Source organism: Rhinichthys klamathensis, unplaced genomic scaffold (genome assembly GCF_029890125.1).
Source record: "Rhinichthys klamathensis goyatoka isolate OS25496 unplaced genomic scaffold, OSU_Roscu_1.1 h1tg000208l_1, whole genome shotgun sequence".
Lineage (NCBI taxonomy): Eukaryota > Metazoa > Chordata > Actinopteri > Cypriniformes > Leuciscidae > Rhinichthys > Rhinichthys klamathensis.
Genome location: NW_026606733.1, coordinates 222,639 through 238,857, shown reverse-complemented (window position 1 = coordinate 238,857; position 16,219 = coordinate 222,639). Strand labels below are relative to the sequence as shown.

At 38.4% G+C, this 16,219-nt stretch overlaps 2 protein-coding genes across 2 annotated transcripts; both read right to left on the bottom strand.

Moving 5' to 3' along the window:
- Positions 1-531: 531 nt before the first annotated feature.
- plk1 (polo-like kinase 1 (Drosophila)) lies at positions 532-9,428 on the bottom strand. Its single transcript, XM_056263553.1, has 11 exons — positions 8,711-9,428; positions 7,974-8,142; positions 7,738-7,882; positions 7,519-7,612; positions 6,151-6,373; positions 5,922-5,988; positions 3,662-3,762; positions 3,382-3,459; positions 2,732-2,886; positions 2,453-2,635; positions 532-1,183 (listed from the first exon to the last, which is right to left on the bottom strand). Exons 1-11 carry the CDS (start codon positions 9,071-9,073, stop codon positions 977-979), a joined length of 1,785 nt encoding a protein of 594 aa, XP_056119528.1. The 5' UTR covers positions 9,074-9,428; the 3' UTR covers positions 532-976.
- Positions 9,429-13,378: 3,950 nt separating this feature from the next.
- rasd3 (RASD family member 3) lies at positions 13,379-14,242 on the bottom strand. The gene has a single exon (XM_056263558.1). The coding sequence runs from the start codon at positions 14,168-14,170 to the stop codon at positions 13,532-13,534; it is 639 nt and encodes a 212-aa protein (XP_056119533.1). The 5' UTR covers positions 14,171-14,242; the 3' UTR covers positions 13,379-13,531.
- Positions 14,243-16,219: the final 1,977 nt, after the last annotated feature.

Sequence of the window (16,219 nt, the reverse complement as noted above, 5' to 3'; positions counted from 1 at the left end):
CAGAAATGTCTACTGTCACTTTTGTTCAATTAAATGCATCATTGGTGAATAAAAGTAGAGTGGCACAAGGATGACGTCAAAACCCAGAAGACTAATTCACCAGTGGTTCCCTTAAGACTTCCCTATTATAAGTTTTGTGAGTGAAATAAATTCTGTGGTAAAAATTTGACAATACTTGGATGTTTTGTTCCACAACATAACACACCCCCGTATCGAAAACCCAAAATGCTTATTTAAAAAAATAAAAAAAATGTTTCTAATAAGTTACTAGATAAGAATGTTTGGGGTGTGAGTGTAATTTACATTGTAAAACAAAACATCCAAGTATGATCAACTTGTTTACCACAAACCATATTTTACTCAAACTAAAAAAAACATTGGTTCTCTTTAGATTTACCCCTTTCGGAAATAGTCTTCCGGGTTTTGACTTTCAAAAAGAAAAAAGCTCATCTTTAACACAGTAATGTAAAGTGGACCCCATATCAATGAGTGAAATATTAAAAGAAAAAAAAATTAATGTTGATTCAAACACAAAACACACTTATATTTTAATTAAACTCGTAATTATAAACTTGCATTTATCATTAACAATATCTAACAATCAATTTCTCTAAAAAGATCTTTATTTTGGAATACAAACTTTTCAAATATTCTCTTACAAATTAAAAGATTAATGTCCAAAAGCTTTTATACAAGGAACAGTCAAAAGGTAAACAGACAAGTTCTAAAACATTAAAACATGTACAAAAGAGCATTCACATGATACAGACAGCTAGCATGGTCACAAACTCCCCAACCCAGAAAAACAAGTGATAGTTCGAGAGTAAACAACAGATCCAGAGGAGGAATTCATAGTGTAGAACCCAGAAAACTGTACAAGTTTTGCTGCTGGAATATTTAAGAGCCCTCAGACTCAATTGAGGGAAACCAGAATCGATGGGGATCTCATAGCTATACAATTTGTGACGTCAGTGGGTTAGCGGGCTGCAGTAGCGGCTGCCGCAGTGCTTTTGCAGGCCATGAGCTTCTCCACCATGTTGCGAGCGTAGCGCATACGGCTGGCCAACTCTTTACAGCAGCCGAACTCCTCGATTAAGCTCATCTTATAGGTGCAGAACTCTCGCTTCTCGTTGATGTACGTCACTGCGCCCATCAGAGGACACAAAATAAGCTTAGTGTGGTCCTGGAGGGCACAAAAAGAAAACGGTGAGTTCAGTGTCAATTTGGCTCCTCCTGTATCTTGTTTGATGACACAAGTACCCAAAATCAAGTCATAAACGGAAATTGACTGTGCATCACAGAACGTCAGAATTCAAATTTTGGATGGACTGTAAATTCATTGCATGCGCTTATCTAAACATCCCTTAAACAGGTGCTCGAAGGAAAGAACTTAGTTGACATACAAAAGAACCAGCACACCACTATTTCTGCTCCCAAAAGATTAATAAATTGCAACTTTTGACCACAAGCGGTTTTCGTAAGGCCACATGTGATCAAAACTTGTTGCTATAATGTTCCATTTTCACCATGATTCTGTTTATAGAGTGGATGTAGTATGATACAATTTTACCCCTAACAATAACTGTTCTGTTAATAACCCTCTGTTGATATGACTGGCGGGATACAAAAAACAAAAAATCTGTAGCTTTCACAAAAGCCCTCGAGCTCTCAAAAGTCTGCCGAATTGTGCATTTTGCTTCGTCAGGCAGACTTTTGCTGACAAACGTCAATTTCTCTGTCTAGGTAACACTGAGAAAGAGTAAACATTGTTCATTTACATATACTAACAACATTGTAGTGATACAAAGTGGGTTGAAAATTGCCAAAATTACACTTTAAATCAAATTGAGAAACAGACTAGTGTCTGACTAACAAACCAGAAAAAAATTAAATGAGGTCTGCATGTTGTTTAATGGCTTTTTGATTACCACCATTTTTGACAAATTTGTATTAAATTAAATCCAGAAAAATTTCTGGAAACGCTTTTCATATGGCCTTACTTTTGTTTTAAAAATTTAGTTGCTAAAGTCTTATGAGATCAATTGATTAGACATGCTTTTCAATTATTTTATTAAATCATTGAATTGAAATCAAGAAAAATTTAAACTGAAAGCACAGAATTTGGGGACATTAAAACTGAACTTTGTTGTTAAATTGTACAACATAATGATTTTAATTAGACATTCTTTTTGATTATAACATTTAATTTAACCATTAATGCCAGGGACAAACTTAACGACTAGCTGAAACATTCTAAGACTGAACACACTTACAGTTTCCAACGACTAGAGCAGATTTTAAACACCGACTGAACGCAACTGTCTCTGACTCAGCGCATTTGAGTATGACCAGTCCTAAGCATCAAATTACATTCATAATCAGCCTTACAGTCATTACGTGTGTCCCGGCTTAAATCGAAGTCCCAAAAGGCGCCAACAAGGTATTTTCTCACCTGGAAGAAGTTGATTTGCACAGTTCCGTTGCTTAGGTGCAGCACGATAGCACTTTTAGTGCGGAACCAGTGGCGAAGGTAAGGCAACCGGGTAAGCTCATCCCCATCGCGGGGTGTTATGTTCGCCCCGGCCTTCAGCAAGTGCTCGCTCATGTAATTTCTGAAGTACTTGAGGAGTGTAATCTATAAGAGGGGGGGAATGGGGTCAGCAATCATGAATAACCAAAAACCATTATGAAACTCATTCATTGCACTACATAATTTCCAGTGCAGACAGACCTTTTTGGAGAGAGCCGAGGGGTAGGAGCGAACGCTGAGGTAGGATTCGGCAGTGTTGCGATCGATGTACTGCAGACTGTCACCATCAGCGTACATGATCAAACGGGTGGAGTCATTGAACAGAACACCTACGCTATTGTCACACAGCTGGTAACCTATGAAGGGGGAAAACACAGCAGCATAAGGGCAATATTTTGGGATAGCATGTTAATCAGCATCCATGTTTTCATCTAAAGTTGCGATAAATATTCAAGTTTTTCACAAGTTTGATATCACAAACATGCAAGGGATAATCCACGGCTAGGGTGGTTGTCTCCGCGGAGTGCATTCAAATCGTTTAATGCACAGATAGCTGTGTATTATCCTGTTTATACCATGGTCATTTGCCAGCATTTTATATAATAAATATCTTGCAGCTCAGAGCGCACAGGTGAAATGCAATAAATGTCATGTTACGAATCATCTAAGCAGCGCTAATGGAACATTACTTTCGGTCAATGATTCTGCCCACCAGAACCATTTCGTACAAATCCCAAAATTACCTCTTTTTTTTGCAGTTTATGCCATAAATTTTCATTTGCTAACATTTCAGTGAATCACAAACAATTTGGCTTCTGACTTTAGCCTATCGGGTCAGCATGGTGTCTTACCAAGACCATATTTGTCAGAGTAGTCGACCCATTTACTAATCCAGAAGACAGGATTACAAGCAGGGTCCTCGGCTTCCTCTGTAAAGAGAGAGGGGGAAAAAAATATATCATTGCATTGTGCTTGTCAACAGTTTGAGAATGTATAACTTTCAAACACCAATTGAATACATTTTGTTTGGCTTTATGTACAAATGACTGATATCATACAAGTGCCTACTCTTTCCATTAAAATATAGCAACAACTCTTCGCTTGCAAGATGCAGAGAATTCATGTTGTTACCTTGTCTAATATAGTCTCTCTCAGAAGGCCTGGCAGTGTTGACACTGGCCAGCTGCTGCAGCATGTCACTTAGGTTGGAGTCAGGTTGTTCAGCTCCATCCCTTCGCAAAATATACATTTTGTAATGTAAGCCCATTGAATACAAATGTAAGCCCAAACCCTGAATTTATAACAGACTAGAACACAAGCCAAAGTTCACAACTATTAATAATCATGGTTTTGAAAGTGTTGGCCAAATGGGTGTTCAAAAGGGATTTAAAGGGATAGTTCACCCAAAAATTCTGTCATTACTCACCCTCAACACCTGTAAGACTTGTTCACCTTCAGAACACAAAAGATCTTTGATGAAATCTGAGAGCTTTCTGTCCCTCTATTGACAACTATGCAACTACCACTTTGATGCTTTAAAAAGGTCATAGAGATTGTAAAAACTAATCCATATTAATTGAGCGGTTTAATTTTCTGAATAGACACGATCACTTTATATGATGAACAGATTGAATTTAGGCTTTTAAAACTGGAAAACTGTTTCACTTCCTGTAAAATGTAACATCCATGATCCTCCAATAAAAAGATTTATATATATATATATATATATATATATATATATATAAAAAAAAAAAAAAAAAAAAAAAAACGACTTTATGCTTTTATTCACATAAACATTCATTAACTCCAACATCAGTTGTGGTAAACGGAAGCTTAAGTATGTTCACTTGATGTGTGAGCCAATGAGGTTTATTCTCATTACGCAGCACGTTTGAGCTTCCGCAAGAAGTTTGTTCTCACGCGTCAAGCAGGTTCGGCTGAGCTTTTTATGTTTGCTGATCAAGGTTTATATGTGAATAAAAGCCTAAATTCAATCTGTTCATCATATAAAGCAATCAGGTCTCTTAAAAAAAGTTATGATCTCTTCATTAACCTTTTGAAGTAGGCTGTCAATGGAGGGACAGAAAGCTCTTAGGGTGCTTTCACACCTGGATCGATTGGAGACGTTGTTCCGAAACAAAGGGGCGTTTCCCTTTTGGCCCGGTTCGTTTGGTCATATGTGAACACAACAATCGCACTCTGAATCGGAACAAAACAACCGAGCCGAGACCGCCTAGAAGAGGTGGTCTCGGCTCGATTCCATACGAACCCTGGAGCGGTTCGTTTGTAGTGAGAACACAACCGACCCACGAACCGGAACAAATCAATGTCGGAGTTTTTCCGCCTTTGCGCGGCACTGCTCGACGGACCGTTCATAACCCCTCGCTTTAATGTTATAGCTGATCTTCTTGTACACTTCGGTGTTCTTGTGTGTAGTGTCCAACATCCGGGAGATGTGTTCTTCCGACCAAATATCTATGAGGCATTTCACCTCTTCGTAGCACCAAGTCAACCCGCGATTCATTTTGTGTTAGGCTACTGTTGTCATGACGATGTCCCACAATGGAATGCGCGACCTGCACGAATGAGGTAGTGACGTAATCATAGATATCATAATAAAGGCTGGATGTCTTACGGCGGAGTCACTTCCGGCATCACCGTTCAGCCATCTTGTCACAGGCAGGCTCTGATGTAAGGTGAGTGATCAGCATGAACACAAATCCTCTTATCTCGCTGAAATCTTGACGGATTTACAAACGGTTTGGTTTCTTACAAACGTTATTAACATGGCTATAATTCTGAATGCTTGAACATATATGTTATAATTATTCATATGTATGCAGTGTCATAACTACATCTCTGACGTTCATAACAAACCAAACCGTTTGAAAATCGGTAGAAAATTGAGCAAGTTATGGTTATTTAAAAGTACATGCACCATTAAAACACAATGTTACGAGTGAGCGAGCTGCCTGTGACAAGTTGGCCGCCACGTGCGGATGTCGACCTCCATTGGCCAGCAGCACGGACGAGACATCTAGCCTTTATTATATGATATCTATGGACGTAATGGCGTAAGGAAAGCCCTGGAAGGCTGCGCGATTTGGACCGCTTTACAACAGTGTGGTGTGAACAGAGTGACGTATTAAATTGATTCGGAACAAAGTATTCTGTTTCGGATCTGTTCCGGAACAAAACAAATCGATCCAGGTGTGAAAGCACCCTTAGATTTCATCAAAAAGATCTTCATTTGTGTTCCGAAGATGAACGAAAGTCTTACGGGTTTGGAAAGACATGACAGGGAGTAATTTATGACAGACTTCTCATTTTTGGGTGAACTAACCCTTTAAATGGTCAATAGTTCTCCAATGTCTACACAAATAAAACTGACCTTTGCTGAAGATCTTCCCTTTGTGCTTGCTCCATTTTCCCCATTTTCTCAATAGGACTGTCTGTTCCTGTACACACAAGAGTTGCACGTAACTTACAGGCATCAATTTACCTTTATTTTAAAGTGACAAGAATGAACAAAGGGGGAAATCACTGAAAACCAACACACAAAAAGCAGGAGTGCCAAAACAGAATTTGCATTTTAAGCATGGATCTGTCTATACACATACCTTTATTAAGTGATGATAGGGGTTTACGAAGGAGGGCAGGATCCAGACTGGAGGGGGCGATGGAGAACCTTGGAGGAACAGTGAGACAGGAAGTGGGCAGCCGTACAGGCGCGTAACCGGAGGTGAAAAACTCATCGGCCAGCAGCTCGGTCACAGAAGGTCTGAGTGCAGGGTCAGCGTGCAGCATCCGACGAATCAGAGCAGCAGCAACTGGATTAATGTGCTAAAGACAAAAAAGGCATAATGCAATAAGGCACCAATCTGTTTCTCACAGACCAGATTCACTTTTTACTTAAATTGGATTAAAAATTCCACGACAGGATCAATGGGGTAGAAAAAAAATCTAGGTTGGGTTCTATGCATTAGTTGTTTATCGGATTTTGAGATGTGATATATAAAGGCAAACTCCTGATTAGGGGTGTCACGATTCTCCAAATCCTCGATTCGATTAAGTTTTCGATTCTAAGGTCACGATTCGATTCGATTCTCGATTTAAAAAAAAAAAATTTAAAGCGCAGATTGCTATGCAATTTTTAGACTACACGTTTATGCATTATGCAATATAAATTTGTTCACAATGCACACTACACCATTGCCAAATTTAAAATATAACAAAAACAAGTAACATCATAAATGTAACAATAACTTTATTAAGGCTTCTATTGGGGTTTTAGAATGAAGCTTTGAATGTCTTTCTCCGTATTTATATGGTACACGCACATAGCAGAGCTTGCAAACTGTGGCTTTTTTGTCGACAACGCGAACGTTGTCAACATACCGCACTGCAAATCCAAAATACCTCCACACCGGCGACTTCAGAGAAGCAGGAGGGTGTTCAAGTTCCGTTGATGGGTCTTCGATATCTGCAGTTGCCATGATGTGTCAGTTAGAGGACTCGCAGCTTTTCAACAGGTGTTTTGTTTTCCGCACCGTGATGAGTCGTTCATCATGAATGAGTCATTCATCATAAACGATCTGTTCACGGGTCTGTTCATTGCCTCTGTCACGCGACAAATGAACAAAAGACTCGGAAGGTAAAGTAATTATTTGTTCCCTGTAGTGTAAATTATTTTTCACTGCATTCATTATGTACATCTTCTTAATGTTCGGGGAATTTGCATGTTAATAGTATAACATTTAAAGCCCCTGAAATGACTAGAAAAAAAGTTTAGTTAATTTTGATGAACGAGATTGAACAATAGAGTCTGTAAAACGATCCGAACTTTCCATCACGGACGCGACATGGGGCGTGGCAGTATCGACGATACCATTTTTTATTTCGATTTCGATACCATTGAATTAATTTCGATCGATTTCGATTTAATATCGAAATCGTGACACCCTTACTCCTGATGCAAAGATACTTACTCTAGGAACAGTGTACTCATTCTTCTTGATTCTGATGTAGGTCTCCTTCAGACAGGATGTCTCAAATGGTGGCTTTCCAACCAGCAACGTGTATCTGATGGACATAACTCAGTTATCAACAATACATGCACAATTATAAAAATTAATCATTGTGCAAGGATAAGCCATTAAGTGCTATGAAAATGCTTTCATAGTTATATAAATCAAAGTGGGACTTACAGAATGCATCCCAATGACCATACGTCCACTTCAAAGCTGTGGCCTTTCTTGCAGAGCACCTCTGGGGCGATGTAGTTTGGAGTGCCACACAGGGTCTTCTTTCTCTCGCCATCAAACTCGATCTTAGTGGCCAAACCAAAGTCACCTAAAGAGTGAGAATTACAGTTAGTCTTTTTTTTTGTTTTTAAAAAGGTCAGGAGGAAAAAAGTGAGAAAGAAAAACCATTGCTCGCTTACCAATCTTCACATCCATGTCATCATTGAGAAACAGATTCCCTAGTTTGAGATCACGGTGGATAACCCGGTTGTTGTGCAAGTACTGACAACCCTGAATAGTCTGGCGCATGAAGTATCTTGCCTCAGGCTCTGTCACTGCCTTCCTCCGCTTGTGCAATTCAAGGAGAGACTAGGGGAAAAAAAGAAATTAAAATCACCAAAAACTATAGCAGGCGGAAAGTTCAAACAAACTATTTACAACACATTCACACAAATCTATACAATGTTCTCACAGAAATCATATCAAATTGGAATCAAATTAGAATTCTCCAAGAACCTATTGGACATTTTTTTACGTTTCATGATTTCTTTATCTGGTAGGATTGTAATACTATTTGAACTTACAGATTCTACACATGTATGAAATTGATGAAAGCAAAAAAAAAAAAAAAATGACGGAGTTCGATTTAAACGTTATCTCCGAGAAACACAAAATCAACTGACGTCACATCCTCCAGTTTAAAATCCACTAGCGGCATACGCGAGTCGAACTAGTTTTAGTTTATATAACATAATCGTACATTAAGATGAATAAACACTTACAAATATTTACATATTTAATAACATAATACCTGTGAATCTCAATAGGATTTAACGTTAATTCGTTTAATGCATCAAGCGCTGTAACATACTATCAGCCAGTGACAGGAATACTGACCGTTGACGGTCTGTTTTCAAATTGGTTTCCCTGTTCTTACCCTTCTTCGACAGATTTCCAACACCACATACACGAAGTCATCGTCCTCAAAAAAACCGTGAAATCCCACTACGTGAGGATTATCGAGACTTTTGTGAATGGCGATTTCTGAGCTCATTTTCTCTTTCTGATGCGGCTTCAGCAGCATCGACTTCGGCACCACTTTCCCTGCGAAAACCTCCTTTGTGTCCATTTCTGTGATTTCGTAGCATTTCGCAAATCCGCCCTTTCCCAAAAAGCGACCTCGCATGTATCTCTTCATGGTTCTGGGATCCACTAGAATATCAGGAATCTCTTTCAGAGGAGCAGATTTGGGATCGACAAAAGTCGATGGCTTCGCCGTCTTTGCAATTCCAGCACTCATCGTTGCACACTTGGTTGGTTTTGCAAGATGGTTTAAGTAAAATAAGGCACACTAAGGTCTTGAAAAATAAATAACCGAGGCGAAGATTCTTGCTCCTTTATCCCGAAACAGCATGCAATTCGCCAATCATCCACATCCGTTGCGAAGCACCGAAAACTACATTCAAATAATAACTTGAACAACTAGAAATCCCACAGTAACCACTGTATTTAATCTTAAAACCCTTTATTCACTGCCCTAAAGAACGCATCTGTCGGATTTCAGTGAAAAGTCTAAAAATGAAACGGGCATAAAATAAGTGTGTCGGCCCGCAGCTCAGATGGGAATGCAGTGAGTCCCTGCTACTTTTTGAATTGTGCTCGATTCGTTATCTCCGCCTCTGATTGGCTGCTGGGATTTAAATTCTGACCAAACACAGCGAAGCATCATGTGACTCCGCGTGCACGCTCTGAAAAACTTTATTTGTGTTCTCTGGATTTTAAAGGGATAGTTCACCCAAAAATGAAAATTCTGTCATTATTTACTCACAAATTTACTCATTTATTAAAAAAAAAAAAAATACTATGACAGTCAATGGGGTCCATCAACTGTTCGGTTACCAACATTCTACAAAATATCTTCTTTTGTTTTCAGCAGATCAAAGAAATTCAAAGAGGTTTAGAACAACTTGAGGGTGAGTAAATGATCAAAGAATTTTCATTTTTGGGTGAACTATCCCTTTAACTTTGGGAAATATGCATTGGACAATTGGGTTTTATGATTTATAATATAAATCATACATTTTTATCAGGTCTCTGTTTTAAATGCTCAATAAACTCTACTATTGTGTAATAATTAAATAAATTATTAATTAAATGTAGATTAAAATTTAAATGTAAATAATTTAATTGCGGACAGGACTATATATATATATTACTGTATATTATTTGCACATTATATAGATGCTAATCTTTTGGTTTTGTACGTTATTCCATTTGTTTATTCGTGCCACGTGCACTTTGGGTTTTTTGTTTATACACATTAATTCATGCGTATCTAATCTTGAAAAGTAAATTCAGGATCTTTCTCCAGTTTTTCTAGCCAGTTATCCCACGTGATTTTAAGGCTTTGTTTACCTTTGTGCATGTTTGTGTGTGAGAATGGTCAAATAAGGGCACATTTTTGATTGTGGAGGGGAAAAAATAGTCACCTATCATTGCACACGTTTTTATGTTTGTACAAGTGTGGGTGTAGGTTCTAAAGTTTTGAGAGATAAACAGAAAAGGTGCCCTTGTGACAAAACCAAAATAATGTTGCAAGGTCAGTGAGCAGTAACAAACGATATGCATTACAATATCTTGGACCATTTTGGCATATTGTTTTAGTCTCATTCAGTATCATGATCTTCAATTGTTTCTCAATGACTTAAAATTCATATCTTTGTTCATAGCATTCATGAATGCATGTGAAAAAAAATTATTACATGCAAATGTATTTTTTTTTTCATACAGATAGTCGACCCATAAAAATAAGACATGACTTAGATTAGCTAGCCTATGTAATGCGTTTCTTTCTGAATAATGTGAAGTGTTTCCTAATAAGGTTGTTTACTTTTTTCATGAAAGCTTTTCCATTCTGGCACTCACGACTTTCTCCGGTCTAGTTCATTCACAAATGTCCACATACACCTACTTTTAAAACAGCATAAGTGTCTCTCTAATAGGTTGTCATGGCAGTTAGATAATTTTAGCATATATAAAGAGGTGGGTTGCATGGTTGCAGTGAGAAAGGAAGTACTCAATTTTTGCATAAAACATGTAAGCCTCCTTGAAAGCTGAATAAATTATAAATAGGCTAAATTAGACAGTTCAGAAATACTGCCACCTACACATAGTCATTTATCTTTGGTCAGCAACTACTGGTACATGTACCAACGTTAAAATTATTCTTAATTTTGACAAACTGTCTTTACAGATATATGAATGCGTATTTGGCAGACCAAAGGTTTTTTTTTTTTTTTTGCATTTGTGTTTCAGTTACGATTGTGTTGTGCTATTATGCCTGTGAAGCGTTGACTAACAAATAATTTTGCTTAACTTGAGAGTTTGCTTAGTTTGCTTAGAGTTTGCTTAGTATTTCTGGTCCTGTGCTTAAATGGTTAATATCATATACAGATCATTCCCAGTTTGTTGTCTCGGGAAACAATAAATCTGACATTGAACAGGTGTTCCTCAGGGATCTGTTTAGGGTCCTATGCAGTTTAGCATTTATATGCTTCCTTTGGGGCAAATTATTAGGAATTATTATGGCTTAGGTTACCACTTTTATGCTGATGACACTTAGATTTATATCAGCTCTAAATCTGATATTAATGTCACCTCAATTCTTTCTTAGTGCGTACAGGATATAAACATGTGGATGCACCATATATATGTTTTTTTAATTAAACTGTTCAAAGACAGAGGTTCTTCTCATTGATACGCCAGCTGCTATCCATAAAGGTATAGCTATTTTAATTTGATAATGGACAACAGTGTCATAGCTCCACCTACTCTTGCGTGTAACTTTGGTGTAATTTTTTATGCTCATCATCACATTAGACTCACACATTAAGATTATTACAAAATCTGCATTCCATCACCTTAAAAACACTGCTAGAATTAGACCTTTCCTCACATTGCCAGATGCTGAAAGGCTTATTCACGCATTTCTTACTTCCAGGATTGATTATTGTAATGCTCTGTTTGTAGGTTTACCTGCAAATCTATCAAACGCCAGAATTCAGCAGCAAGTGTTCTCACTTCACCGCGTCAGCACATTGCAGGCGTCCAGTCTGCACTGGCTTCCTGTTCATTCGCGTATTGATTTTAAAACTCTCACTTTAACTTACAAAGCAGTGCATGGAATGGCCCCTTCTTATATCTGTGACTTAGCTTTATGTGCATTCTCGTTCTCTTCGGTCTGCTGATTCTTTAACTCTTCAGCAGCCGGCCTGTAGATTAAAATCCATGGGTGAGAGAGCCTTCTCCGTTGTTTGGAATGCACTTCCTCTTACTGTCAAAAATGCTCCCAAATTAGACAGTTTCAAGAAGTTGTTAAAAACTTATCTTTTTAAAATTGCCAACACACATTGAGATGATTAGTATTTTATTGTATTTATAAGTTGTATTGCAATGTTAAGCATTTTTTGACTTGTTGTTTTTGTATTGTATTATTAAATTTTGTATTTCATTTGTTTTAACTGTTTGTAGCCCTTTGGGTATAGAAAAGTGCATTATAAATAAAATGTATTATTATTATTAAATAAAACGATCGTGTATTTTTTGAAGCATCAAAGTGTTAGTTGCGTAGCTGTCAATGGAGGGACAGAAATGGTAAATGGACTGCATTTATATAGCGCTTTCACAGGCCCAATGGCCACCAAAGCGCTTTACATGTTTCCTCACATTCACCCATTCACTCATACACCGACGGCGGTGTCAGCCATGCAAGGCGCCATCCAGCTCGTTAGGAGCAGCTGGGGTTAGGTGTCTTGCTCATGGACACCTCGACACTTGGTCAGGTGGAACCAGGGATTGAACCACCAATCTTCCAGTTTGTAGACAACCCACATGAACCACTGAGCCACTGCCGCCCAGAAAGCTCTCAGATTTTATCAAACATATCATTTGTGGAGGAACTACATGATGGTGAGTATTTGATGACAGCATTTTTGGATAAACTAACCCAAGTTGATACGCCACAAAACAGCCACAAACTATCGCCCATGAATTCAAACTTATTGGCAATAACTACAATGCATTGTTTTTATTTTTGGAGCATTAAAGTTTTGATGATATTATTTGCAGAGCCCATGATTCATCATGCCTGATCCCAATTACAAAGAAAGGGTGTGACATGGTGTTAAGTCATGAGCACACTGATATGTAGGCCTACTGATAAAAAAAAAAAGTCCATCTGTGCAGAGCTGACTTTATTTCCTGAAGAAAGGTCAGGACATTTGGCACGTGTAGCAAAACCCTTCACATGTTCTATAAGTCAAATGCACAGAGTGCTATTTTCTTTCTTATGGGATCAGAGCAGCAAGGTGATCATTTTGTGTTTGATCTGACGTTGACTCAAGCTAATATTGTCATATTAATGAATAAATATGTCTCTCCTGCATTCCTAAACAAGTGCACTGGTTGTACTTAGTAAAAATCACATTTGATTCCTTTTATGGAACAAGCTAAGAAAGTATGCAGAGTAGAACACATTCTGATTTAAACATAATTTGCATTTATTCACTCATTAAAGATGACTTATGTTAGAGAGATCAGACATAACAGTTAAAGAAAACCCTTAAATGATTATGCTAAAGTATCAACATTCAGTGTCCCTCAATTGTCCAACATTTAGGGCCATGTGGGGTCTATTTGATCCAGATCACTCAAGCATCAGTATGATGCATACAAAATATAATAATGTCACGTATGTCCATTAAGACAAGATACAGCTGTTGTTCTTCTTCATAGGCTTTTTCCGCGTCTCTGTATCTGTAACCTCTCTGGTCATTGTCTGCGTCCGTCTGCGCAGTGCTGGGCTCACACGGCTCGGTAACTTCATCTGTTGAAGCAAGTCCCGAAACACGCCTGTGACATTCTCGCCGGTGCGCGCGGACGTCTCCACGAAGCCCGAGCCCCAGTCCTCCTCCACCGCGCGCATCACCTCAGCTGTAGCCTGGCGACTCCGACTGCACAGGTCCGCTTTGTTCTCTATCACCGTGATGCCTGTAAACTTCTCCCCTTTCAACTCCAGAATCTCCTCACGGAGTCGCTGCACCTCATCCAGAGAGTCTGGCTCGTCGGCGGCGTACACAAGCGCAAACGCGTCCCCGGTTCGGATGCACAGAGCGCGCATCGCTGGGAAGGCATAACTGCCGCTCGTGTCCAAGATCTCAATGCGCACCGTCGCGCCGTCCGTGTCGTACTCGAGCGCGTGAAGCTCTTCCACCGTGCGCGTGTACTTGGAGTCGAAGCGGTCCTGCAAGAAGCGGGTGATCAGGGCAGTTTTCCCGACCCCGGCGGCGCCCAGAAACACAAAGCGCACAGTCCGATGCTCCCGCACCAACAAAGACATTCCTTCAGTCGTCAATTTTATTAAGTAGTCTGCCGAAGAGATTTTTGATGAGCAAAGATTCAATAACACATCTAATACTTTGAGCGTGCTCGATAACCGGTATTGACTGAGTGTAGAGAAGAGAGAAGGATGCTGCCTTTATATTACCTGAATGCGTCCTACCATAGTTGTAGCCAATGGGAACGCGAGTGACGTCAAGGGTGCGTGGGTTTCCTGTGTTGTAGAGTTACACGTTCAGGAGTTCAGATAGCGGTCAGTAGGAACATTTCAGAGTTTATTAATCTCGTGCAAAGGTTATCTGGTGGTGCATTAAGAACCAATGGCTATTTTTTTTACAAACATTTTTGTGATCCACTTGTGATGTGCAAATATATTTAAAAAATTACAATTATATATTTACGTATTAATTAACAACATACTTACTGTTAGGGTTAGGATTAGGTTTGGTTTAGGCGTAGTTGCATGTAATTATGCATAATTTACTTGTTATTACTATAGTGAGTTGCCTACATGTAACAAGGACACTGCTGGTTACCTCCTCAGTCATGATTTCTGTTTACATGAGTCTAGCAGGTGAAATTAATAACCTAACTTTTGTGGTTGCTGAAACATTTGAAAAAAGAATTAAATTGGCAAATCACATTTCAGTTATTTGTCAATTAAAGTCATTTTTAATCTCTTTACATTTATTTGTGGATCATATCTATTTATTTAAAAATATGAAACCACTCAATATAAGACCCCTCCAAACTCCAATTTCATGTGACAGTATGATTTAAAAAATATATATATTTTTTTTTAAATAAAACAAAGATAGCTGGATTGTGTTTTACAAGAAAATATATTTCAGTCTTTCTACTTCAAAATTCCATATTTAATCCAATGGGCTACTTTCTGTTCCCTAATTATTTGTAAAATTTGCCAGCAATTTCAGAGTGGAAATTGATTCAAAGTAAATCTATGCCACATTTTTTCCAGTAAAAGCATACTGTTTGAATAGTTTATCTGTTTAAAAAAATAAAACATAGCTAAAAAATAGTATGGTTAGAATATGTGCTATGTTATTCCGATCAGGATTTCTCAGCCCGATAATTGTAGGTGGTTTGGCAAACTATCGAAAAGTTTTTTTACTCTAAATGACCCTAACTGTCATTAAGTGAAGAGCATCCTGAGGTCAGTCAGTAATACTCCAAACAAGTGTTTCATGAGCTCATCACGTCAGAGGTGAGTTTCCATTCAATGCATATTCAAATCGTGGTATCAGATAGGGATGGTAATACACGGCCACCTCAGAGCACTGTCATTTTCCACACAAACATTTGACGCAAGTCTGAATGCAGTCAAAGTGCTTATTTCTGTCTATCTGAATAACATAAGAGACATGATTAATTTGGCTTTCAGTCCTGCCTTTTGTGAACATTGTCTTGTTTATTAGTATATTTAATGCAGCATAGTATTAGTACATATTTAAAGAATATTTATGTGGTTGTGATTATATTTATTAGAGCAAATAAGCCTGTTTGTGCTGTTGTAGGTCTCAGGTGCAAGTGACCTTTTGACATCAGCAGCAAATGTCAGAGAGCAGAGAGCTGACATTTTGTGTAAATCCCCAGGATTAATATATTGGTAGACGTCCTCTTTATTGCACAAATGCACATTGTACACAACACTATCACCTCCAAGGAACCATGACGTATGGCGATCCACCGTCCTTGCATGGACCCTTGCTGTGCATGCTTGCAAAGAATGAATGTCCTGATGCAAACCTTCCGTAATAAGCTGCACCCAAGCTGTGCACCCAACATGCTATTACTTTTCTAGAGTAATAAAAAGTAGGCCTATTTTTTCCTTGAAGGAGTCTTTGTGGCAAGGTGGCTGCACCAGTGTCAATGAAGTGAGATGGACAAGCACCACTGACATTTTCTTCAGAAAAAGTACAAATCATTATAGCTACAGTGCCTTCGAGTGTTATTTTGAGATACTATCATAGTTTATATATATATATATATATTGATTTTGTTTTTATTTGGTAGCCTACTTTCCTTTTTG

Coding starts and splice junctions, on each gene's coding strand:
- plk1 (XM_056263553.1), bottom strand. CDS start 9,073: ATGAGTGCTGGAATTGCAAAGACGGCGAAGCCATCGACTTTTGTCGAT. Junction 7,883..7,973: donor TGACATGGATGTGAAGATTG/GTAAGCGAGCAA, acceptor CTCACTCTTTAG/GTGACTTTGGTTTGGCCACT. Junction 3,460..3,661: donor GAGAGACTATATTAGACAAG/GTAACAACATGA, acceptor CTCTCTTTACAG/AGGAAGCCGAGGACCCTGCT.
- rasd3 (XM_056263558.1), bottom strand. CDS start 14,170: ATGTCTTTGTTGGTGCGGGAGCATCGGACTGTGCGCTTTGTGTTTCTG.